The 24,236-nt window shown below is 41.6% G+C and overlaps 1 protein-coding gene across 6 annotated transcripts; it reads right to left on the bottom strand.

Moving 5' to 3' along the window:
• Nucleotides 1–1,153: 1,153 nt before the first annotated feature.
• ppp6r3 (protein phosphatase 6, regulatory subunit 3) lies at nucleotides 1,154–24,047 on the bottom strand. Of its 6 annotated transcripts, none has more exons than XM_069162190.1 (26): nucleotides 24,029–24,047; nucleotides 20,894–21,024; nucleotides 20,490–20,723; nucleotides 18,954–19,140; nucleotides 18,620–18,757; nucleotides 17,304–17,369; nucleotides 16,752–16,864; nucleotides 16,559–16,672; nucleotides 15,818–15,944; nucleotides 15,427–15,579; nucleotides 14,853–15,002; nucleotides 14,326–14,390; nucleotides 14,107–14,222; nucleotides 13,353–13,438; nucleotides 13,052–13,138; nucleotides 12,160–12,257; nucleotides 8,729–8,783; nucleotides 8,084–8,214; nucleotides 7,560–7,675; nucleotides 6,611–6,821; nucleotides 6,381–6,478; nucleotides 5,907–6,102; nucleotides 4,405–4,422; nucleotides 2,781–2,876; nucleotides 2,376–2,447; nucleotides 1,154–1,573 (listed from the first exon to the last, which is right to left on the bottom strand). In XM_069162190.1, the coding sequence occupies exons 3-26, from the start codon at nucleotides 20,714–20,716 to the stop codon at nucleotides 1,522–1,524; spliced, it is 2,772 nt and encodes a 923-aa protein (XP_069018291.1). In that variant the 5' UTR covers nucleotides 20,717–20,723; nucleotides 20,894–21,024; nucleotides 24,029–24,047; the 3' UTR covers nucleotides 1,154–1,521. The 6 variants fall into 6 exon arrangements, with proteins under 6 accessions (XP_069018291.1, XP_069018290.1, XP_069018294.1 ...); XM_069162189.1 differs by lacking the exon at nucleotides 24,029–24,047 and adding an exon at nucleotides 23,275–23,462; XM_069162193.1 differs by lacking the exon at nucleotides 24,029–24,047 and adding an exon at nucleotides 23,275–23,462 and having other exon boundaries at nucleotides 12,160–12,239.
• Between the last annotated feature and the right edge of the window lie 189 nt (nucleotides 24,048–24,236).

The raw sequence follows: 24,236 nt of genomic DNA, 5'->3' as shown, positions 1-24,236 counted from the left end.
AAGCTAAAAGCCTGTTTTCAAGTCATTACACCTCACGAAGGTAAAACCTTTAAAGAAACGGTGGTGGACTGAAATACTCTTTTGTTTTTGTGCATTCTGTGATGTCACAATGCTTTTTTTTTTTTTTTTTTTGCATCAGTACCTCCAATTCACCACCAACTCTGAACAGTCTGAACTCATGTTGGCACTTTGTCAGCAGTCGAAACCATTTCAACCTTCAGACATAAATGTATTAAAGTAAGTAAATCCCCCTCGTCGGTGCGCCTGTTTGAGGCCCGGCTGATCTGGCAAAGGTTAACACGCGCTCAATTCATTTCTCATCATTTTATTTCATGCTCCTGTGTGTGGTTTGTCTTGAACATCTCTTTAATTCTCAGTCCAGTCACCACTGGAAATAAAATTTTGCACACCGTGAAGAAGCATCTTCAGCCTGCAATGGAATTCTTTAGAAGTGAATGCAGTTAAAGAAAAAAATAATAATAATAAAAAAAAAACAACCTGCAGCTGTCTGAAAAGCACTTAAGATTTTTTTTTTTTTTTTTTTAAAGTAGTTTTGGACCAAAGAAGAGGACTGTGGTTTTGAAGAAAGTTTCGTTGGGGCTTAAAAACACAAACTAAGGATGCATTTATAGCTCCCAGCTCAGGCTGCCGTGACAACGAACTGCATCTCCCGCTGAAGCTTCTAGCTGCGAGGTAGGAACCTGGTTAGCATGAATGCAGCCCGCTAGAAGTGAGTGTGTGTGTGTGTGTGTGTGTGTGTGTGTGTGTGTGTGTGTGTGTGTGTTGGTATGGCTCTTTACTCTTTAGTAACAAAACATAACCATCATCTCACTTCCATTAATAAATAAAAAAAAATCATACCAAAAAAAAAAAAAAGCTCGTCAAAGTCGCTCAATGCAGAAGAATACAAGAGAGAGAAAAAAAAAAAACATTTACAAATTATAACTGCAGCAGAATCAAACTTTTAAGTGTGTTTTTAAAATGTGTTTCGATTGGTTGGAGCAGCGCTGCTCGGCGACGTCGACCGACGGCGGGTGAGAATCTAAACACGACTCCAGCTGTTGCGCCGCCACTCAAACAGCCTCGGTGGTCGTTGGGTCACTAATCAGCTAGTCCTGTTCCTGTGGTAATTCATCTTATGTTTCTGTATACATTTTTCTTTTTATAAAATATTTTATTCATACAATCATTTCTTTAACTATAGCAACATTACTATTTAATTTTGAGTGTCAAGATATCAGTCGCACATCACCTCATAAGAACAACAGTATATAAACAAATGCAGAAAAAAATTATTCTGTATCCATTTGAGTATGTCTTTCGTTTGCTTTTCAGTCCGTTCTGTCTGTACACCTGTCTGTCGGTCTGTCTGTCTGTCAGTGGTGAGCCGATGGGAGTATTGCTGGTCCTGTTGGGGCGTGTGATTGGTTCAGCTCGGAGCAGTGGACTCTGCTGGCTGGCCAGGAGGAGGGCCCCGCAGGGCAGAACAGGCTGGCCAATGGCAGGCGTCGATCGGCCGCCTCACGCGGGCCCGTTGACGGCTGGTTCCGGAGACACCGGACTCCTGTCCGGCCTGGGAAAGACGAGCAGAGACACCGTTACTGACCCCGCTGACCGCCGAGTGGAGCGACACATGCGAGAGCGGCTCTGCATTTATTCCACTGAACACGGGTCGGTCATGCTGCGTGTGCACGGCTTCATCTCCCACCGTTTTATCTTACTTCCTGATTTGGTCACGTTTCCTGGATTTCGAAGCTCGTCGTGGGTAAACAATGTTAAACGGTTTTACTTTTTGTATGTTTTGTGGTTATTGATGTCATTTCCTAACCAGGTCTGTCCGCCCTCCACAGGGAAGAGACGTCGGGTTGATCTGAACCAATCAGCTGCAACGACCTCCCGTTTCCACCAAAGGGATTTTTCCTGAGTTCAGTATATTCTTAAAGTAGTTTTAATAAACACCAGCAGCTTGACGAGGTGCTGAATGTTTATTTTATTTCTTTTTATACTTTGTGCTGCAGCCAACAGACAACGTTAAGACAGCCAGCTGTGTTTTAGTCATTATAAACAGGAACCCTCCCGTTTATTACGTAACTATTTCACATACTGACTCTGCAGAGATCGGATCACGTGATGCGTTTTACAAGCCAGAGTTGCACATGGCTGTTTTATTTTGAAAACGGACCGGACTTTCTCCGGCTGATCTGCTCTGTTCGTCCCGTTGGGTGACTTTTGACTTTAATGATGGCGATTAACTCGTTAGCCGCGTTGAACCGGTTGGAAAAACAGCCTTCACTGAACAACGACGTGATGAGTGTGCAGCCTAGAAAACTCCTAATTCAACAACATCACAGTCCCAACAGCTCAGTCACGCTTACTTGGTCTCCTCTGTGGTGGACATTTCCTCCAGAGGACCGTTGGGAAGCTCCGCGGTGGGCCGACACTTCTCACTGATCACCAGGACACAAGACGGGAGAGGAAAAAAAACAACTTTAACACAAAATGGATAGTTTCTCAGAGTATGTTAGTTCATATTATATATATATATATATATATTTGTTTTGTTTAATAAGAGTAAATATATTTGATCAGGTTTTCCTAATGTGGCTCATCTTTGTGCCTGAATGTCATGTTTGTTTTGGTGGAACGTTCTTAAAGAGACTCAACCTCGACCAGTTTTAGATCTGGTTGTTATAACAGGAGCCGATTCAGAAATATGGTAGAGTGCTTGTGTGTGTGTGTGTGTGTGTGTGTGTGTGTGTGTGTTTTGTTGTGCGTCTGACCCTGGTTTGGGACAGCAGGCGGCGGCTGAGCTGTTGACGGCGGTCCTCTCCGAGTCCACACACTCTGCTACCGAGGCAGCGACCTTCTCTTCATCACTGCAACACACAGACGCACACATTAACACACACACACGGACGACAGCTGACCGGTGCCCACCGCACTTCCCCCACACAAACACACACACAGAGAACACAGTGAGATGTGAACAGTGAAGCATGCTGAACCGACGGACAGAGAACAGTAAAAACAAAGGATGGGTGTGTTGAAATGGGAAAACTCTGGTCAACTAGGAGAAGCATCAAAATGTACAGCAAATGGAGAAAGTCCAGTGTTTTGGATCGTTTAGCTGTGATTTAGTTTGGAGCTACAGAGCGAGCAGGCGGTAGGCAGACCTGCAAACTGATCTGGACACCGATTAGAGCCGAATTTGATCGTACCAGCCGTCAGTCTTGCTTTGTCTCAGAGAACCACCAATAATCTTGATGAGGCCTCAATCAAAGCAAAACACCCACAAACATCCAAATATAATCCGACATGCGGAGGTGCTACGTCACGGTTACCCCGACGCCTGTCCATCTCAGACATCACAACACAAGTCCAATTAAAAATACTCAGGTCGTGTTTGGAGCAAAATGTAAACATACAGAAACGTCATGCGAAGTTAAACGTAGTTTCACTGAGTAGAAGATCAATCTGACGGATCTTTAATGTCATTGCATTCTCAGAAAGGGACACGACTATTGATTACATTGATGAAACTGGAGGGATTTTTTTTTGTGTCTATTATGTAAAATTCGTCCTTCTTTATATGAATGCAGCTCCTGTGAGTAACTCACATCTGTTTCTAATTACAGACGTTTTATTAATATCACTTTCCTGTGTACATTTTAGTTTGGCATTTTGATTCATTTTAGCAGCATCTGATGGTGTAAATACATTTCTAACTTTAACATTATTATTATTACGCTGAGTATTGTTTTATTTAAGCCAAATGAACAAGAGAAAGCTTTGTGTTCTTTTTGTGCCTGTTGCAAGAGGACTGTTTTAATGAATGACAGAAGAATGGAAAATCTTTGTCATTCATATTAATTCCTGAGCCGGCGCGAGGCCATTTCACACTGTACTATTTTTTCTAAAATGAATTTAGTGGTGACGACAGGTTTTTTCTTTCAGTTTGTCTGTAAGGACACTCCTCCTGTCAGCACATGAAATATTATTCAGCTGTTTTGTCTTTGATTCAAGGAGGCAGGCAAACAAACGTATGAATTAAAATATCTATTTTTGCTGTTTGTAAGTAAGAAAACCGAATTGTGGAGAGGCTGAGGCCACTTTAAAGAAGTGACCTCCACTCGGGGGACATTTGAACTCGTGTCATTTCATGTCTTGATTTGTTCCTGTCGTCTTGGCGTGTTCAGGTAAAATCCATCTGAATAAAAAATTAAAAAAAAACTGCACTTTATAACACCTCAGGTAGAAACACATGCAGAATGGAGATAATGATATAAACAAACAAGGAGTTGAAACCAAAGAAGAAGATCAAAATCGGGAAAGAAAAGTTGGTGGTTGACGTGACAACAAGACTACATCACGGCTGCAGGCTGATCTCTGATTGGCTGTACATACCGATAAGATTTCAACACTCTGAAGAAGACCACACCCACAACGCACAGCAAGAGAGAGAGGGGAAGCTCAGATTGTAAGAGTCGCTCGCTTCGTTAGACTGTTGTTATTTACTCAAGACAGACAGACAGTATAATGCAGCATCAACAAGGTGACGGAGGGACAGAGGACAACCAGTTTTAAAGCAACAATAGGCAACTTTTGGACCTTAAAATAACAGCTTGTGACTTGTAATAGGAACAAGGGCAGTACTCTGGGTTCTGTAGATCTTCATGGTGCTAGGTATTTCCTGTACGTACATCATGGCAGACGGGAGAAGACGTTCACAGAGGCAGAGAAGAGAGAGACTGAACGAGACCGAATCTCACTAAATAAAAGGCTACAAAACTACGTAGCACTCGCTTGATGTTTGTGTATGATCTGTGTTGGCAAAATGATCACCTTCCTAGTTTGTGATCATAAGCTGAGCGGGTTCATGTCAGCAGAGGTTTAGCTGCTGCCCAGAAGCACACGTGTTAACAAGACCTCTTATTCTGGTTTATAAAATTTAAATTATTTACTTATTCAGGTCTCTAGCTGTTCTGTGTCCGTTTGCATCGCATGTATTTGGGTACACAACAACATCACGACTGCTGGTTTGTATCAAAATTATGATTTTGTGTAATTACCACTTGTGGCCACAGAGGCCGCTGTTGCTGCTGCTCATCAAAAGTGACATATTGTTGCTTTTAAACCGGGGCGTTTAGGATAAGCAAGTATTTCACGATGGAGGAATTGTCGAAGTAATAAATGATCGGCCCCTGTTGGACTGAAGGCCGGCCGTAAAGAGTTTATGTTGACATGATTTGTGTAGAATAAAGGGATAATTTACAGTGTTTCTAAATATTGAATGGTTTCCATGTTGGAGTGTTCATAGAAACTTTTCAAATCACTTCTGCAACATAACCTGCAAAATAAGCCTCTTCTCTGTTGTCCACTGTTTGTTTGCACCGATTTGACAGGGCTGAGACAGAAGTTTGTATATACACATACATGTTCAATTTTCAAGTCTCTAGTCGGCGTATTAAGTCTGAATATACAATTAGTGGAGAGCAGTTATTAAGTGAGCTGTACAGTAGTCACCATAAATTATTAGACAGTGAAAAAGGGAACAGAAAATGTTAGAAAACTGGACCAGTCGGTGGGCGGTGCAACGACCAGCTGAACAATATTTACAGAAATAGTTCAGTTTAATGCCAGTCTCTGATTGGACGTTAACACCGTCACTGCAGGAGATGTGTAGTAGTGTGAAGGCACTCATAACAGAACAGACGTGACAACACTAATGAGACGTATCCTGACAAGCATCCAGACTGGTAAAGACAACGTAATCTAAGAGAACGATCCAGCGTTTCCTGTTCTCAACACAAAAAGCACAACTTGATCCCTGAAGCTGCTGCTGCTGACCCTCAGGCCTTCAGAACAGGTGTGATGTGTTTGTCTGTGAGTGGATGTGACGGGCGAACCTCTTGAAAACGGCGGTCTCGGTCTTGGCATCGACGGTGAGACTGACGGTTTCTTTCATGGAGCCGTTGATGACGGTCTCGGTGATGCTGCGCTGCTCAGAACCGGCCGTCTCCTCCTCGGACTTCGGTCTCCCACAGTCCTGAGGCGAGGTGGGCGAGGGCGACGCCACGCTGGTGCCCAACCAGCCATCGCAGTCTGGGGGGGGGGGTGTTAGTAAGAAAGGGGGTCATTGAATGTCAGGTCTGATCTAGCCAAGCTGTTTTAGGGTTATCTCGATGTTTCTACTAAAAGATAAGCCAAGTGAAATCACATTAGTAAGTATCAAATTTCATGTCCAAGTGCGTCCAGCTTGTCCCAGTGGACCCACTGAGGACAGTTGCTATTTAAATGTTAGTGTGCTTCTCTCTTAAGACCACATGGCTGTTCATAAGTCTTTGTGTGTTAACATGGACATACATGCGTGCACATCTCACCTTCAGGCTGCATGGGTGCATTGACCCCCAGAGGGTCCATTGTCTCTATGCTGGTTTCCATGGCAACAGGAGAATTGCACCTCAGAGGGTCTTTGGGCCTGAAAGAGAATTTTTATTTACTTATGAATAACTTTAAAGACAATAAAATGTTCAGCAGACGCTGCAGCACTGCAGACACACATAAAAAAGAAAGAAAAGAAACAGATCCAGAAAGTTTCAGGACGTCCTACTTGACAGGAGTGAAGTTGGAGAAATCTGCCCAGCCCGTCTCAGTGTTGGAGGTCGCAGGAGGAGAGGAGCTCCATGCTGCATCGGGGAGGGCTTCTGTGGATGAGGGGGACAAAGGAGACGACACAGCAGCGTTGGTGGGGCTGGAGGCCGGAGCTGTAGATGTCCCCGTGTCCATGGGGATGTCATCAAAGTTGGCTGTCCACACTGGCCCTAAACAACAATAAAAATAAGAACACAATATTAGTTGGAATCACATTTGAACCTTCCCCTAATGCCGCACACCGTTACCTGAATGAGGTAATATAGTCATTCAATAAACACACCTGCATCCCCAGAGCAGCAACAACCTGACAGGATACCAAACAATTTTTACTTAATTTACTAATAAACTATCAAACTGATTGAGTTTTCCAGCAGACTTCACTTTTTCATCACATTAGTGAAATTCAAATCAAGTAATTGGTCTTAAAATATGTTTTTTTCCCCCCAGAGATTTGGATAAACAAGAAAAATACTGTAATGAACGAGAAAAAACAAAAAGCAATCAGTAAATCTGCATATTCTCTTCATTCAGAAAATGGCTGTTGTTCCCGGGCGGATATAAAGTGATTCGGGGCGGGTTAGAAATTCATTATATCAATTTGAGTCGAAAAATGGGGGAAATAAAGACAAAGCACGCAAATAACTGCCACAACATGTCACACCGGACAGCTGTCCAGCAGAAGTTAGCAGCAGCTCAACATGAGACTCTAAACTAGGTGCCAAACATGACAAGAGTGAAAATGCACATTACTGTTTGCTACGGAGGTGATGAGTTTGCAGGTATGCACAACCCTCACTGCGCAAAATTTTAATCTAAAAATAGACCCAATCCCAGTTGTTAACGAGGCCTCCATCTAGTAAACGTGATAGATGATGGTTGTGTGCCTGGGCTGATGCCTGACCGACCTGCGTCAACCTCCATCCTGTCGTCGGTGCTCGGGTTCGCAGCCTCGAACGGATCTCTCTTCACGTCCTCCTCCTCGGAGTCGGTGCTCTCCTCGCTGTCTGTGCTGCCCGAACTCCTGAGATGGACACAAATCAATATTCACCAATTAACCAAGGAATCAGTTTTGGTTTTAAACCACAGTTTGGGTCATTCTGGTGAAAGTTGAATGAATGTGGTGACGGTGTTTCAACCATTATTGAGGAAGAAATACTGCAAACAGCTGATGGATCCAAACTATGATAGATTAACCAACAATGAAAATCATTTATCTGTTTCTGGAACCAGAATATTAGATCAAATGATATAAACACAAAAGAAGCTATAAAGAGTTCTTAAACTTGATGATTTCAGACAAAATGAATGCAGATGCTTAAATTTTGAAATGAAGAAATGTTTTTTTTTTTTGTTTTTTTTTAATGATTTGAAGTCACAACAAAAGTCACTTTAGTATGAGATTAAAAGAGAAAGATTTCTCTGAGCCGACCTGGGGCGTCTCTGTGCCTCCGGTGCAAAGGTGACATCTTTTTCATCCCAGATGTCCTCCTCGTCTGAACCACCGTCTTCAAACTGCTGGATTTTCTCCTTACAGCGGGCCTCAAACAAAGCTATATTCGCCTGAGAAAAGAGGCACACAAGGGCTCCACGGTCAGAACAGCGCGGTCCACACCGACGGCACATGCACATACAAACTAAGGTTGGATCCTACAGAACAAAACCCACAAAAGCTGTGAAGCAGAGATTAACATGTACAGCTCCTGAATCTTAGAACGGCTCTCAAACAAATAAATGACGGCATCGTTTCTACATTTCACATCTTTGCCTGTTCTGTAAAAAACAGGCAAAAGTATTTGTGGAAAAATCTGGTTTTGGTTCCGTTTGTGCTTCGAGTCAAATCTTTAGATTGAAATGCAGGTAATACAAGTTATTATCACATTCTCAGATTCCTTACGCCATCCATCCATTTGTTGTATAGGAAGAATTATCTCTCACTTTATGCATCTGCTTTTAAATGAATGTTAACACTGATATGAGAAAACAGAAGGCATGCTTCCACAGACGGTGAACTATTTTACTTTCTCCTCTCACTCTCACTACATATGAATTCAAGATCAATAATCAAAGTACTTACACTTTCATTTGTATTCAGTGAAAAATTGATGTCTGATATTCTATCAAAGGGAATACTGCAATGTTAAAGAGAACAGAGTTTAGTTTAGTTAGGGTCGTTAGGCATCCGCATACATGGCAACACACAGGCAGACAGGTCGCAGCACACGGCGACACTCGGTGGGCGTAACACTGCGGGAGGAACAAACATTTATTCTGGACACATGCAGAGTTCATCGTAACAGACAGACGATACTGAACAAACATTTCCCGACAAGACGCTTCTGTTCTTTATGAGCATGTTCCTGTGTTGCTAACTGATCAAAGTAAGAAAAGAAAACAATGGTACACGTGCGGCTGGAAAAAACATTTCTGGAAGGATAACCAACACCGACACCGTCTGTGTTTCTGAGCGGATGGACGGCAACTTGTTGTGGATTCAACGTTATAAACAGAAAATCAGTCATTCAGGAAAAAAGCCCAACATTTGGGAGAATTGTTGTCCGTCCATGCAAAAGGAAACCGCTGGCTCAGCATTCACTTTACATACTGAAGCTGTATGCTGATTAAAGGAACTGATGATTGATTTAACTATCAAAGTAGTTACTGATCAATTTTCATAAGTGCCTTAATGTTGATTAATATTTAGTTCTTACAAATACAATTATGTTATTACTTATATATTAGTACACAAGTAATAACATACAATAGTATCAGTACTAACATTTTAAGTGCTTTACTGGTGTCAAGCATCCTCAAACTCTTGTAGAGTAAAATCCTTCACTGCTGTATATAAAAATAAAAAGTATGCAGCTTTTCATTGATTTTGAGACAAACTCTGATTAAACTTTGTATCCTGCCATGCTTTGACTGACAAGATGAGGTCCCGATCAGGCAAACCATCAATCATCAATACTTGGGGAGCCGCCTCAACATGTAAACATTCAATCCTGTTTAACCTGAAACATTCAATCCTGTTTAACCTGAAACTACAGCTGCTTCTCAAACACTCGTGATCTGAATTATCAGCCGAGAAGCTTTAGTCCAGCCTAATGTTGTCTGTTGAAATGATTCCCTACTAAGCATAGTTAGGAGAAAGAAAAAAAAAGTTCCATATCTTTTGCAGTAAGGAAAGTGATTGTATTCATGTTTACTCTCCAAACTGTGCATTCATGATAACTGGCAAGTATCTGGTCAGTATGCAATGTGTTGTTTTTTGTTTACAGTACAGCACGGCTGCAGATTGGTGCATGTCTTCCCTTTGTTGACCCCCAAACGCCACGTCAGATACTTTCCAGGCATCCTGATGGCACAGATAGGAAGCCCACCCAACAGACCTTAGACTTAGCTATTCAAAGCTATACCAGGTAAACAAGTACAAGAGTTCATTGAATAACGGTTTACAATTTTAAAAAGAGATTTTGTGAAATTGTCTGAAGTTTGTCACTCTTACAATGTCTTTTCCCAATGTTGGCATCAAATAGTATCATAGAGAACCGACAGATTAAAGAGAGATGGTGCTCTGCGGCCCGTTCACACCTGGAAATAACACGAGTCCCCGGTGATCCGATCACATGTGGTCAGCTCTAAACACAGGTGTGAAAAAGAAATCTCTTCGATTTTTTTATTGCTACATATTTATACTTTTCTTGTTTTATCTTTATATTTTGCACACCGTGGGACTGTGAGAATGTTTTGGGGATCTATCTGTATGTCCAAGTCATATAGTGGATTGACATTAAAGTTGAAAACAACCAAGATGGCTTCAGAGGAGGTGTAAGTCACGTATGACCAGTCTTTTAGCAGTATGTGTCCTGGGCCACACTGAAGGAACACATACTCAACTGACGTCCTCTGAATAATTAATAGAAATAATCTCCTGTAGAAAAGCTGTCCTGTGTGATTCTGCTTAGTGCAGCTGAACCGTACAGGAAGGATTTACTGCAAACTGAACTGGTGGCTATAAAGCAGCTACTTACTGGATTAAAACACAGGCCGTCTACCTGACGCTGGTTTCACCGAGTTGATTTCTTCTATAAGTTCTGACCCACCAGACCCAAAGTGGTGGAAGAGCTCACATGGTTCATGGATCCACCGCAGAGCCGAGCCTGATGCTCTCAAACCCACCGGAAGAATTCAATATTCGGAGTCCGAACTGATGTGTTGAGAATTACAAAGTCGAGTGTTGTAACGGAGGTTTAAGAATGAGTTTTAACTTTTGCTACTGTAACAATGTGAAACCTTTTAGCCATAATGTCTTAAATGCATAATATCAGGTCTGAAAGCTTTCAGACAGATCTATATAATCATTACTCAAACACTTATTTACACAGCACTTATTAAAAACCTTTTGTGCGCCACAACAAAGAAATAAAAGAAGTGCAGATGAGATGATTTATTGTTTTTCACCCGTGATGGTGAACAGGATCAGGATCTGTGTCCTATCTGCCGTTTTATTGTTCTCTCCTTGAGGTTGGTGCTGTCAAAGCTCCGAGTCAGTTTTATGTCCATTTACCGAACACAATATGAACACTGCTGCCATTCAGGCAGATCTTTTTATCCCTCCATCAGCTAAGAGCAAAGTCCTTGTGTGTGCTGTAGTGCTTCAGCTGGTGTTTTATTTTTAGATCTTTACTGAAGTCGTTTGTTTCAAAGTGAACAGGAACTCCAGTCTTCCCATCTTCATAAATACATATATGATTTCTCAACATTTTGGAGAGTGACAAACTCCTTTTGACACATTTGTACTGTTACACATAAGACTTTTGTGATTTTTTTTTTTTCTTAAATAAAGCTAAGCCCAAGATCTTTGTAAGGAAAAGGTTCTGCTTCTACCCAGTGTGTGTGTAATGTGAAGCAGACCTTTTAAATCACTAATCAACTGCCAGCTATCCCCACAAACCCACAACCAAGATTAGACACCCCAAACCAGATCACCCTACGGGAGGTAAAAGGGACAGCACACGGCAACACAAGAGATGGATATGGTTTCCTCTCTTGGAGCTATATTTTGTATTAATCAAGGCAGCCATATCAGACAGGGAATAGGATGTATGTATCTTGGAAGAAACAGCATTTGTTTTAATGCCAAAGAAAAATGGTTTCTAAACAGACAATAACCATTTTATAATTAATGTCTGTGACATTTTTCAGTAACAAATGGAAATATAAGGTTTCTGGTGCACCATACAAGCTTTAGATTTGTCCAAATTAAGCTTTAAGTTTAATTTAAGATTTTAATGTTAGTAATTGAGCTTGGAAAAGGAATCCAACTCAGAGAAGGAAGACATTGGGAATGACTTTTCCTTTTTAAAGTGATATACATGTAACTATTGAGTGAATAGATTAATAAACCTGCCCCACCAGCTTCGTGATGTCTTTAGTGTCCTGTCCCTTCGATGTTACACAGTAATATACAGACACCAAGTCCAGTCATGCAGGATGAGTACTCACTCCACAACATCGTCCTGATCAGCAAACTCTTCGTCATTGAAGCCGAACTGCTCAATAAAATTGGACGTCATTTGTTGCATCTGATAATCAGAAAAGGCCTGGCAAAACCCAGGACCAACGATAATGATATAGTCTTGGCTCTTACAGAAAGCTGGTCATTACTTGCAGTACAGAGAATAGCAAATGCATACATATACTGTGTTGTCAAAACAAAGAATGTATGATATGTTGGCTCGACAGGTTAAAGCACTCAAACATGCATTTACGGTCAGAAGCCAAAATGCTTTAATTATTTTTTTATTTTTTTTAAAGTCAACTGTATTATATGTAAAGTGACCAAAGTTTCTTAAACATCATTAGTAGTTAATTAAATTAATTAAAAACATGGCAGAAAGATGTTCTGGTGGTAGAAAGTTACTGTGCAGGACCCATAGCCACGAAGTATTTCAACTGGTCAATTCAAAAGAGGTGAAAAGATGAAAAAAATAAACTGTTGAGGATATAGATTACACAAGTCCTATTATAACAACTAATGACAAGGGCTCTATGTAAACACGTCTGTTTTCCAGATATGATTTTTCATGGCGAAAGAAACTTGCATCATGGTCAGAAATGTGGGTATTTGTATGAATTACTGAAAGGTTTCTGCCAAATAACGGTTCTTCATTACAGCTGTGCGTGTGTCTCTTGACAAGCTTTGATGAGATTATATTTTCACTCCATGATGACAGAAAAGCTCCCAAAGCAGAACAACAGAGCCTCTGTTTAAGGTTACTGGTACACGAGTGAGGTCTGTGTGGCTATGGGTCTGCTTAGAGTGCATATGTGCATTTGTTTGTGTGTGTGTGTGTGTGTGTGTGTGTGTGTGTGTGTGTGTGTGTTTAGGTCTTACTTGTTGAAGAGAGGAGTCCTGGTGAAAGCCACTGTCTTTAAAGTCTACCTCATCATCACTGGAAGAATGGATGTGGTGCGTGTTCACCTGAGGAAACGCACACTTTAGGTTCTTTAAAATGACCTCACATCAGATCTGCTGTGTAAACTCTGTGCTGCACTCAGTCACTGTTTCATTTCAAATCCAATATGCTGCACTACAAAGCCAACACATAAAAAAAATGTCTCAGTCTAAATAAGGGCACTGGATAATCAACATGTGATGAGACACATATTAAAGCTTGACATCAGTGGTTACTCACCAGGTCGATGGTGTTTCTTTTGTTTGTGTCAGACAGCTGGCCAGAAATAAACGCTTCCCATTTGTCCCTGTCCTCTGCAGGGAGCTCTGTAACACACACACACACACACACACACACACACACACACACACACACACACACACACACACACACACACACACTTCATTTATACTTAATCTTGATATATCAGTCCCTCCAGGAAATTACTTTACGCATTGTCCACAATATTTGTGGGACCTTGCAAATTTGCTAAATTCCCTTAATTTTTCCACAAAAAGTGTCATCAAGAGAAGGTCTGCTGAAACTATTACTGCATAAAGTCGCCTTTCCAAAAAAACCTGACTTTATTTACAAAAATAACTCTTCATTTACAATCAGCAAGGCTCTGCTGCCTTTTTCTGCAATCCCCCCCATCCCCCCTCCCCCCAAAAAAACCTCACAAATGCATTTTTTGAGAAAATCCACCACAAAAATCAAACATTTTTGATTGTAACAATAACAAAAAAAAAAAAAAACAACTCCACAAAATCCTGGGGGGACTGGTATATGATATATTTATCAAAGCTGTTAAGTCAAATGCAACCAGTTATTTTTGATAAATAGTCTAAATACAGAGGTATGTAATGCCACGAGGACATTTCCATCCAGTTACTCTCTACACAAGACTTTCTCACGTATCTTCTTCACTGAAACGTAGTGAAGAAAATAAAATCTAATTTGCAGGACACGAGATCAGAGGAGAGCGAGTCCTCACCAGAGATGAGCTGTTGTATCTGCGGTCCATTCGGGCCTTTGTCACAGTTATGAACTATAGAGTTGGCTATTCTGGTGAGGTGACCCATGTAACCTCGTCGCCGACCACCTTCAGCCCTAAAACACACAAAAGATCAGCAGAATTAGGAAGATAATACATAACCAGTTCCTACCTTGAACACGAAGGCCAAGCATTACTCTGGTGAACAAAACGACTTACTGTTCTTTCTCATTGGAGCTCCAGGCTTCTATGATTCTCTGTATGAACTGGCACTTCTGAAACAGCTGGAGAAAAACACAAGGATGTTAAATATGAAAAATTCAGTGAGCCTAGGATGTAGTGCAGTATGCAATATCACAAACACCCGAGGCTGCAATCCTGCATTATTCATAAGCCTTCACTAATTGTCATGTCTGACCTATAGGGGCTCCTGAGTCTCTCAAGGCAGTATGCTAAATATTTCTGTGTCTGGAACTGCATGAACAGATTATGCAAGAGATTATCGAGATTACTTGTGGAGTTCAATCAAGTCTTTGTTGGTGGAAATTGTACCGTTACTAAAATGATGGTGTTTGTACTGAATGTGGAGGTAGAACACATTTTGCTTCATGTTGTAATGACAGCTTTAGCTTGCAGATTTTCTCCAGTCCCAGATATAAAAGTGTGTGCAGAACAAAACTATGACTTCTAATAATAATAATAATGATACATTTAGAGACTGATGAAAATATTGTTTTTGGTCTCACGTGTTTGATGAGGATGCTCTCCCTCGTGTGTTCCTGCTCCGTGTCTGGCTGGATGTCTGTGGGGGCGGGGGGCATAGCCAGAATCATGGCGGTGCAGATTTCCACTTGAATATGGAGAAAGTTGTTCCAGATGTATTTGAAATACATGTCCTGTTGAGTAGAACAAAAATAATTACAAAACGAAAAGCACACAGTAAATGGTTTGGATTGTATAATATTGAGTAATCGATGTGATGGTCAGTTAATGGAAGAGAAAAACATGAAATGGTTCTAGTTTTTCTGTTTTGTTCTAGCTGTCTTTCCTTTCAGTTCATAATCATTTTTATTCAGATTTTTTTTTTTGTTCTTCTCAACACCTGTGGTCATGTTCAAGGTTTAGGGAAGAAGTTAAGTTTAAAATTCGTAAAAATTTAAAAATGTACAGTAGTTCAGGGTTGTAGTGACCGACCAGCCTCCAGTTTAACATTATTATGTAACTACTTTCCATGACAGTAGTGTGGAAAGTCATTAGATAGTAGTGTGGTTGGCTTGTAAGAGGCCAAAAACCAAAAGCTCAAACACAGACAGTACTTACGAGTATGACTCCCAGTGTGTTGAGGTTAATGAGTTCTGTGTTGATGCTGTGTGTGTTGCTCTGCAGCAGACTGGCCACCAGTCTGACCACATTGAGCCTGGTGTTGCCCACTGGAGGGTCCAGTACCCCCCACGTTGTCTTCATCATATTCTTCTGACGATGGAGAACAAACACTGTTCAGCATATACACAACTGACTCCAATAATATGTCCATATTAATTACTCAAGTGCTTCAAAGTAGACTTCAGCCTTTATTGTCCCCGAGGGAGAAACTCAATGCAACAAGTAAACTGTAAAGGGCCGATAATGGGTTGGACTAAATTATTTAATTATAACTCCGATTTACATTTTGCTTGTAGGAAGCTGCTAATATCGGTCAGTGAGATTTTACCTTTGGGGGTTCGAGTAGCAGCTGGTGAAAGTCTTTGAGGCGAGGCCTTACAGCCTCCAGGATGCTGTGGTTGACCGAGAACGAAGGGTGGGACATCCCAGGGGGGCAATCCATGTGACCCTCAAATCTGCAACATACAAAGTCATAATCTTATCAACTAGCACAACGAAAATAATGTAGTCTTTTGGACAGTATCTAAAGTAACGCACTGGAAAAATAACTATGGATTAAGGTTTCAAAGATATACACTGTGTTTTCCCTAAAGTGTTATTAAAGTAGTGGGAATATTTCTGGTAATAACTTTATTGTGTTTACTCACTTTGATAATGTCTGTGTTGGTGGGGGTGTGAACAGTGCTCTCAACTACGAACATTTAACTTTTAACAGAATTGTGTGCGACTTGTTTTATCATCCAACTGCTCGTCTTTTCTTTCAACGCCGTCTTGTCCCCCAGATCTCAGCAATGACTGTCAATTAGTTATTAAAGCTGACAGAAATGGTGGACAAAACTGACAATAAGGTACTGACAGTATTAAAGCAAACTATCAAATAAGAATTCACTGTAAAGAAATCGGTGACATCAAAAGCTACTGCACATATAAATTTTTTTTATAATTGATTTCTCTACCTCTGTTATATCCCAAGAGGCATTTTGTTCTCGTTTACATTCTCCAACAATCTCATCACCGACTGTATATCAATGTGAATTTCACAATATCAAGAGGACAGAACAGGACATACGCTGGTCTCCTTGTCTCAAACAAGGTGAGTAGGATCTGGATGACACTGACGATTGCAGATTCATTCTTCTCCTTGTCGAAGATGTTAGTCAGCAGCTGCTCCACCGTCTCCTGCCTGACGAGAAGGACGGACAATATCAAAAAATATGTACAATACTGATGAGATTAATTCTTGAAGATAAAAACGTGCATACTTTTCAAGTGTGGCCAGAAGTGGGTCCGGCTCTGAGCAGCCCTGGACCTGGAACATCTGGTCTCTGCTCAGTCTGATGATCTCACACAGCGACTGTGAGGCATTGGAGTGTCTCTGTGAGGAGGAAATTAAATAAATCAAATCAGAAATGTGACTTATATATTCATTCCTCAAATTAAGGTCCTAAAAGTCCTAAACAGATTTTAAATAAGTACTCCTCCTCATGCACACTAATAAAATTACCAATAAAATAAAATGGAATAAGTGAACGAATCCTTGAAAGTAGAATTGCAAATTCTATTGCAACTATTTTAAATGCATATTGAGGTCTTCAAAGGTTAAATAAAAGCAAAAAACACGTTCCTCAGCTCATCAAACGCCCACATAGGACTTTAATATCCCAGTGGCCAAACAGACAGTGACTGCTGAATTTATCCCACCATGTTATATGGAAAACAGCAAAGTGTGTGTTAAAAGGTCTTGAACACACTCTGTTGAGTGCCCTGAGATGATTTGGCGGTATATAAATAAAAGTGAATTGTGTCAAACTCACATCTTCATCTTGAGCAGATTGTACCATTTCCACCAGTCTCTGAATCACCTTCTCCTCATTCAGCCACTGAAAGAAGAGAAACACGTTATGTTGGACACTGCTGATAGATACATAATGTACATTTATAAATATCTAAAATAGAAATTGTCGCTAACCTTGTTACTTCTGCTATTTCAAAATAGACAACACAGACTGAGACCTGACTCATCCCATTAGGGACCACATGTTGTAAACACAAATAAAAGCATCACTAGCATCACTTAACTAACAGTAAGTCAATTTCTCCCTTGAAATTTATTCAGAAACACGTTAAAGTGGATAGTTGAGAAAGAGTCTTCAGCATTTTCTGAATAATCATTATTGTTTTTCTAGTCCAGACCAATGACTTCTCGGCATGTGCTGGGTCAGCTCTAATAGAGAGACTTCATTTAAATGTGTGTAACAACAGCATTAATTATCTTGTGGAACTATCGTGCTTCCTTATTTCCCCATTTTTACTGGCACCTGGTTATAATGTGTTACTCCCGTCAGAAGGTGGCGGTAATGCACCTAAAAGCTGTCTGCCAGCTGCCATTAAACAACATTAGGAGAAGAAGAACATGTTGCTACCAGGCTCCAGAGCTTTGCAGGCAAACCGGTGTAGTTCTGTGAGAGTAGATGTCCCGGTGCAACCGGGAGAAACATGCAGAGATGACGACAACCATCAAAACGTTCTACGTGAAACTTGGAAAAATAAATGAAGATGAGGTGCAGTGCAAACTGCAGGGGAAGCTGGGCGATCATCAGTGTACCACAGTGCTGTACAGTCATTAGAGAGCAATGCATCAAGGAGACGGTCCATCCACTGATCAATAATCAATGGCCAGACGTTTTGATGTTGGACGTGCTGCTCAAGAAACGGGCCTCATCTCAAAGAGGAAACTGAAGACATGCTTCTCATCTGCTCTGTCCAAGATAATGGTTTTAGATGTTGTGTGGCATTTGTTGAGTACGAGTTTACGGCGCGAGTGAGTCGCTTCTCTTAAGTCTAACAGTCCAATAATGGTGCAATTTTTACGAGCAATTATCAAATAGTATTTTTATGATAGCCACAATCTAAGACGATATCTAGTCTCATAAAGATCCTGAGATCATATCAATATATAGCCCAACCCTTCCCCCTCAACAAGTATTTAATGAGCTACGTCAGATGGCAACAAGCAAATATAATTTGTTGGCTTGTTCTTGTGGGATGTGATGGTCCAGTTTAAATTGCCTGACAACCACCAGGGAAGATCATTTTAGTAAAGCTGAGAAACGGTTATGCTGCTGCTCACATTGAGGACGTCTTGTCGAAGCTGCTGGGGTTCGATGCAGGTGAGCATCCTGAGCAGCAGGTCCATGATGGCAGATGTCCCGATGTGTTTGATCATCAAATCTACAAAGTCCTCCCGCTTCCGCAGAAACTCCACTATCTATTAACAGAGAAAATAAAATCAGTACCAAGGACAAACTGCAGTGCTTCCTGCAGGTCTAATTTATTCTGTCCAAGTGGCGAAGACAAAAAAAACATTGACAGCATGTGACGGTAATAATCGTGATTATTACGTTTTTAGAGAATACATATCTGGCGACATGTGCGGATGAAACATCCTCTTCTCAAACACTCACCTGTTCGGGCTTGCGTCCTATGAGAATAGACAGGACCTTTGAGAAGAAGCTGGCGAGCAGCGGGTTGAGCGGCGGCTCATTCTGGAGGAAACCATACAGCCTCATCAGCAGTTTTTCATCTTCTCCCAGTCGGTCATTGATCTGGCTCACATCTGAAGTCAGAAGCTCACATGATATGTTGGGATACCTGCAAACACACAAAAGTTGCTGCTTAGATTATTCAAGTTACAATATGGTCGTGCAATGTACATCGATTCGCCATGACAGAGGCAGGAGACATCAAATGAATATGAGGGAGAAAGTAGGAACAACCTGGACTGACCAGGGTCAAGTCAAGAGGCTGACAATGAGCTGATCAGCTCTGGATTCCCAAAAAGATGCTGTAAATTACTACTTAGTGGAGCTCTGGTTAATGGACTGCAGATATATCGGCATGAAAGCGTATATTTACAGATCACAATACAGAAAAAATGCTTGCGGTAAATTAGAAATTGTTCCATTAGTTGTTTTTGTAGTCATTAATCATTATTAAATTCCCGGTAAAGTTTACTCTTTCAGTGAACTGATGTCAGTGTGGACATTAAACTGTAATATATCCTGCTTTTTGTCACGAGTTATAAAAGGTTATAAAGTTTTCTTCTTACGCTGGTGCATTACCACCATCTTATAGAAATAGTATTACTACCAGGCCCCAGTAAATACAAGGGAAAAGAGACAAGAGTGACACAAACTATTTGATTCTTTATATTTGAACTACTATTTGAAAAATCCAAAATCATGACCGATCTCTGCAACTAGGATGTGCCAAAGGTCTCAATTTATTTCCTCTCTATAGCTTTTGTCCCCATAATGTTACTGCTTTGGGAATAACAAATGTTTTTTGGCCAAGGAAATATTGAGTTTGTTGTTATTGACACTCAACATTAAGGCTTTCTGCAAGTCTACAGAGAGATTTAAATAGGGTGTGTGTGTGTGTGTGTGTGTGTGTGTGTGTGTGTGTGTGTGTGTGTGTGCGTGTGTGTGCAGCCAAGAGTAATAAAAACAAGTAAGATAAGCCCTTGGGACACCAATTTAACAACCAAGCATTGCACAGGCAGGTGCGAGCAAGAGAGAGAACATAGCGAGAGACAAAAAAAACTGGCACCTACGTGGATAGAAATAAGCAGCAAGTGCAAAAAGCAACTATCACGTGAGAGTTTGAGCTTGGCGAGCGCTGAAGAGCTCACGCTCTCACACAAGTTGACCTGACTTTTTACAATTTTGGAGCAGAAACCAAAGGAGGCACCAGCCCTGTTAAGATTGATCACTTTCAACACAATCACACTGACACTACCTCCTTCAGCCTGGACCGACAGCTTGAGTAAACTGAGAAAGCCGAAAATGTGGAAAGGAAATGTTTTAGACAGTATCATTAAATTGCAAGATAAGCTACCAGGCAAATTAGCACTGTGAACTTGTATAATCATTAACGGAAATTAAAGAAGTGAGAATAAGAAGTGTCCACGAGTGTTTGTCAAATTTTCACCATTTTCTTACTTGTATTTAACTTTCTCCTCAACATCAGTACAGGGCTCCTGTGTGATGTAGGTGACCAGGTCCTCCATGCACTGTGGTCTCAGAAGGAAGTCAACCAGTTTGTGGTTCTGGGCCTTGCACTCCTGCAGGACGTCGTCCTCGTCCATTACCTCTGTGAGCGTCACATCCTCCTTCTCTAGCAGTGTGTCAATGTGGGATGTGGTGTGGAGATCAAATTTCCAAAACATGTTGGTGCTACAAAAAAAAAGAAAAAAAGAACGTTAATACATTTTTTGCAAACATAATCAACAACATGTGTCACTAAAATAAATACAAGATGAGATCCGTCATTAGACGTGACCAGATCATAAACAACATGATTTACATGTTAATTGGAGGATCACTGACAGCTTTCTTCTGCCTACCTGTGCGTAGGTTGGAGTCCAGACGGTGGAGCTCAGGTTAAAAAGAGGTGTGTTCTAGTCTTTGGGAGTTGCGGCCCATTCCAGGCTAGCCGGACGGACGGGCAGGCAGGCAGACAGCGGTGATGGACAGACTGATAAAAAAAAAGCACATATACAGCAGTTTAACAGGAAATACCTGAGAGACATGGACCCAGAAGGACAAGGAAGGTTGCATTGCTTTTCATGTGGATATAACAGCAAATTTAGATTTCTACTTCATAACAAACAACACAAATAATTCACACACCCATATAAGAAGAGAGAAAAGATTTTGGTTTCTACTTTTGTTTGTAGCCCACAAAATTCCAAGCTGCAGATCGTTCACAAGCAACACTGAACAGTCCTCTCATTCACTGGAACGTACAGTTCATTGACGGCAGCGGTGCCAACGATGTCGGCTCACTGGGCAAAAAAGTTTAACCCAGGCTAATCTTCTTCTAAGAAGCAATGCAACATTATGAAACGAGGCAATGCATTGGTCAACCAGATTATGTAAGTGCAGATAGCCGGTGCAATTACATTGCAACTACAGACACAATAGATGGTGCTCTGATATCAATGTGAAATTTTGAATGAGCATTACAAATTGTTGTGTGGTGTTCCTGCAACTCAATTTCCCAGATTGAATTCTCAGGTGCACCTCAAAAAATATTCGCAATATGATATATATCAAAACATACTTCCTCCTGAGCATTTAACTGCCAGTACCACTATCAATTTGTAATTTTAATAAATGATGCAGTCCTCCTAACAAAGCAGGAGTACATGAATTTTGTGTAAATACATTTTATTGTAATGCAATGTATTAAAAAAACAACAACCAGTAAATGAGTCTTAAAGCTTTTCAAACCGATGTGGAGGATGAAGTAGGACACCGTTATAATCATCAATCTTTTACATGGGTTCAAGAATTATCAATGTGTACAAAAAAAACACCTTAAAATTGAATATAGCAAAATCTAATTCAATATTTTGGGTACAAACGAACAAGAAAATTTCGGTGCACAAGAGCATCAAATGCAAAAATGTGTCTGGGGCCGTGTTTGCAATGGAGGCTATGCTGTCACTATACAGGGCTATATAAGGTTGGAGACACAAGTTTATGTTATTATCTCCATAAATAACCAAACTGTGCTGTGATGAACACATACGCTGTAAAACAGAAAGCACGTCTAAATACTTGGATCATGACAATATCTGTCAGCCACAAACAGGAACACAAGTGAAAGCAGCAAAAGCTTCACAGGATTTAGGGATTTCTTCGCGTTTCTTCCAGTAATCTGTTCACTGGTGTTTGTGTTAACACAGTGACCTGCTAACGACAGCATATTCACGAGCACGAAATGGTGTATAAACCTAATATTTACCTATTTACAGAGGAGTAAGTTGGTACCAAGAGACTGCAGCAGATATTGCGTGATAAACATAAAAGATGCCGGTTACTGTGACTTTTGAGGCATTATTGTGAATAATCAGGTGTGTAACCGACACATCTGTGTTGTTTTGGCTTTTTTTAATCAATTCAACATTTGTTACTTTAACCTCAACTAGCACCCGGACATTTACCAGAGACTACAATAACTGAGCCTCCGGGAAATGTACTTGTCCGGTTGTAAGGGATCCTCCGGTAAAGTGTACTTGTCCGGTTGTAAGGGATCCTCCGGTAGACCAGACACAGTCCGGGTCCGTCTGACAGCTGAGACTCAACCTGCAGAATAACCCGTCAGAAGGAAGCAGATGAAACTCTGCAGTTTCTTTCCAGCTGATATTTGTGAGCCACCAGACTGGAGGCTGTTCCGTCTCCGCATGCAGCCGCAGATCCGTGACCATGATTTACCCCACCGAGCACCGCCATGGTGGAAGTCACCGCTCCGGTGAAGACACGGCGGCCCCGGGCGGCACGGCTCGGTTCATGGAGGCGAGCTACATTTAGGAAGCGAGCTATTCACCTGGCTTACATAAGGCGCCGCTGACTCGGCTCCCAGTAGCCCGTGCCTTCCCGGACCAGGGCCCAACCGGTCCAAACACACCGGCTACAGGCGGGCTAACGTCACTAGCTATTGTTAGCTAACGTGATAACCAACATCAAACTAACGTCCCTAACGACGTCCAACGGACCGGGACCATCGGGCTCCGGGCTGGTGTTCAACCAGCTCCGACGGTCTTTAGAAAACACTACGTTTTGACGGTACACAGCAGAACTAATGCGCGGTGTTACCCCGGTCCGAGTGACCGACGGGGTCTGACAGCGGAGCGCTGAGGGCCGAGTCCGCTTCCAGCTAACGTTAGCTGCTGGCTAGCCGTGTCTCCAGCACCGAGCCCGGGCTGCCGAGTGTACCTACCGGCGGACAAACAGCGAGTCTCCAGCATAGAGCTTATCCTGCCATTAGCCCCGGACCTTCACAAAGCGAACACCGAGAAAACACCAAATTCCAGCAAGAAAAATAAAGCGTTTAAAAATGATTCTGACAGGCGCGAAAAGGCAGATCATCGGAGGGCACTTTTCAAGATGGCGGTTCCGTCAACTTCAGCGACCCTTCCCCCACTACAGCTGCAACGCGTGTCAATCAAACGATCACCGCAAGCCCATTGGTTGTAACCTCATCGCTCAAACGAAGCCCTGACGTTTGATTGGTTCACAGAGCGCGTTTCTTCAAGGCACCGTTCATTCGGAGTGAGGGCATTCTGCGGCCCGGAAGAACGGAGTTTATACTGTTGTACAAACAAGACACAATCAGTACAACTCATGCGGTTTATACAAGAAGTTAATCATATATTTAAGAATATCTTACCTTTTAGATTGTCATATGAAACAGGAATTCTGCAAATATAAGATATTAACCCCGCCCGCGCGTTTGCTTTGTACGCTAAATCGAGCGTCCTCGCTGAGTGCCAGCACGCCCATGGCCAGCTGGGAAACGCCCAGTTTACGGCAGGCGGTGGTGGTGCGGACACCACGGTATGCTTTGAGATGAATCACTTGATGTAAACATGCCGGACAATGCTTCACTTCATGTTCAACTTCATCTCAATACCTTCATTTCAACTGATAACCGGAAATGAGACTGAAAAAAGCCGAGCGCTTTATCCGCGTACCTATTCAAGTGGTTGTAAAAGGTCCTGGTGGTTGTAAAAGGTCCTGGTGGTTGTAAAAGGTCCTGGTGGTTGTAAAAGGTCCTGGAGCTCGAACTGCTGATGCTGTTTCACATTCAAAGTGGCAAGAGGAAGGAAGTCAAACACGCAGCTCTTTGACCACCACATATCTAAAAGTATGCACACAATACTGATGGGCCCTCAGTGTTTA

This window comes from Embiotoca jacksoni, unplaced genomic scaffold (assembly GCF_022577435.1).
Source record: "Embiotoca jacksoni isolate LCO1_2020_lvr unplaced genomic scaffold, fEmbJac1.0.p SCAF_3, whole genome shotgun sequence".
NCBI classification, from domain to species: domain Eukaryota; kingdom Metazoa; phylum Chordata; class Actinopteri; family Embiotocidae; genus Embiotoca; species Embiotoca jacksoni.
Note: the sequence above shows the minus strand (reverse complement) of the source record. Positions and strands in the feature narration are given on the sequence as shown.

What these genes read in the sequence shown, in the direction of transcription:
- ppp6r3 (XM_069162190.1), bottom strand. Translation starts at nt 20,716, where the DNA reads ATGTTTTGGAAATTTGATCTCCACACCACATCCCACATTGACACACTG. An exon ending in CACTGAATACAAATGAAAGT is followed by an intron (nt 8,215 to 8,728) that starts GTAAGTACTTTG and finishes CTCTTTTCTCAG; the next exon opens with GCGAATATAGCTTTGTTTGA. An exon ending in CAGGATGGAGGTTGACGCAG is followed by an intron (nt 6,822 to 7,559) that starts GTCGGTCAGGCA and finishes ATTGTTGTTTAG; the next exon opens with GGCCAGTGTGGACAGCCAAC.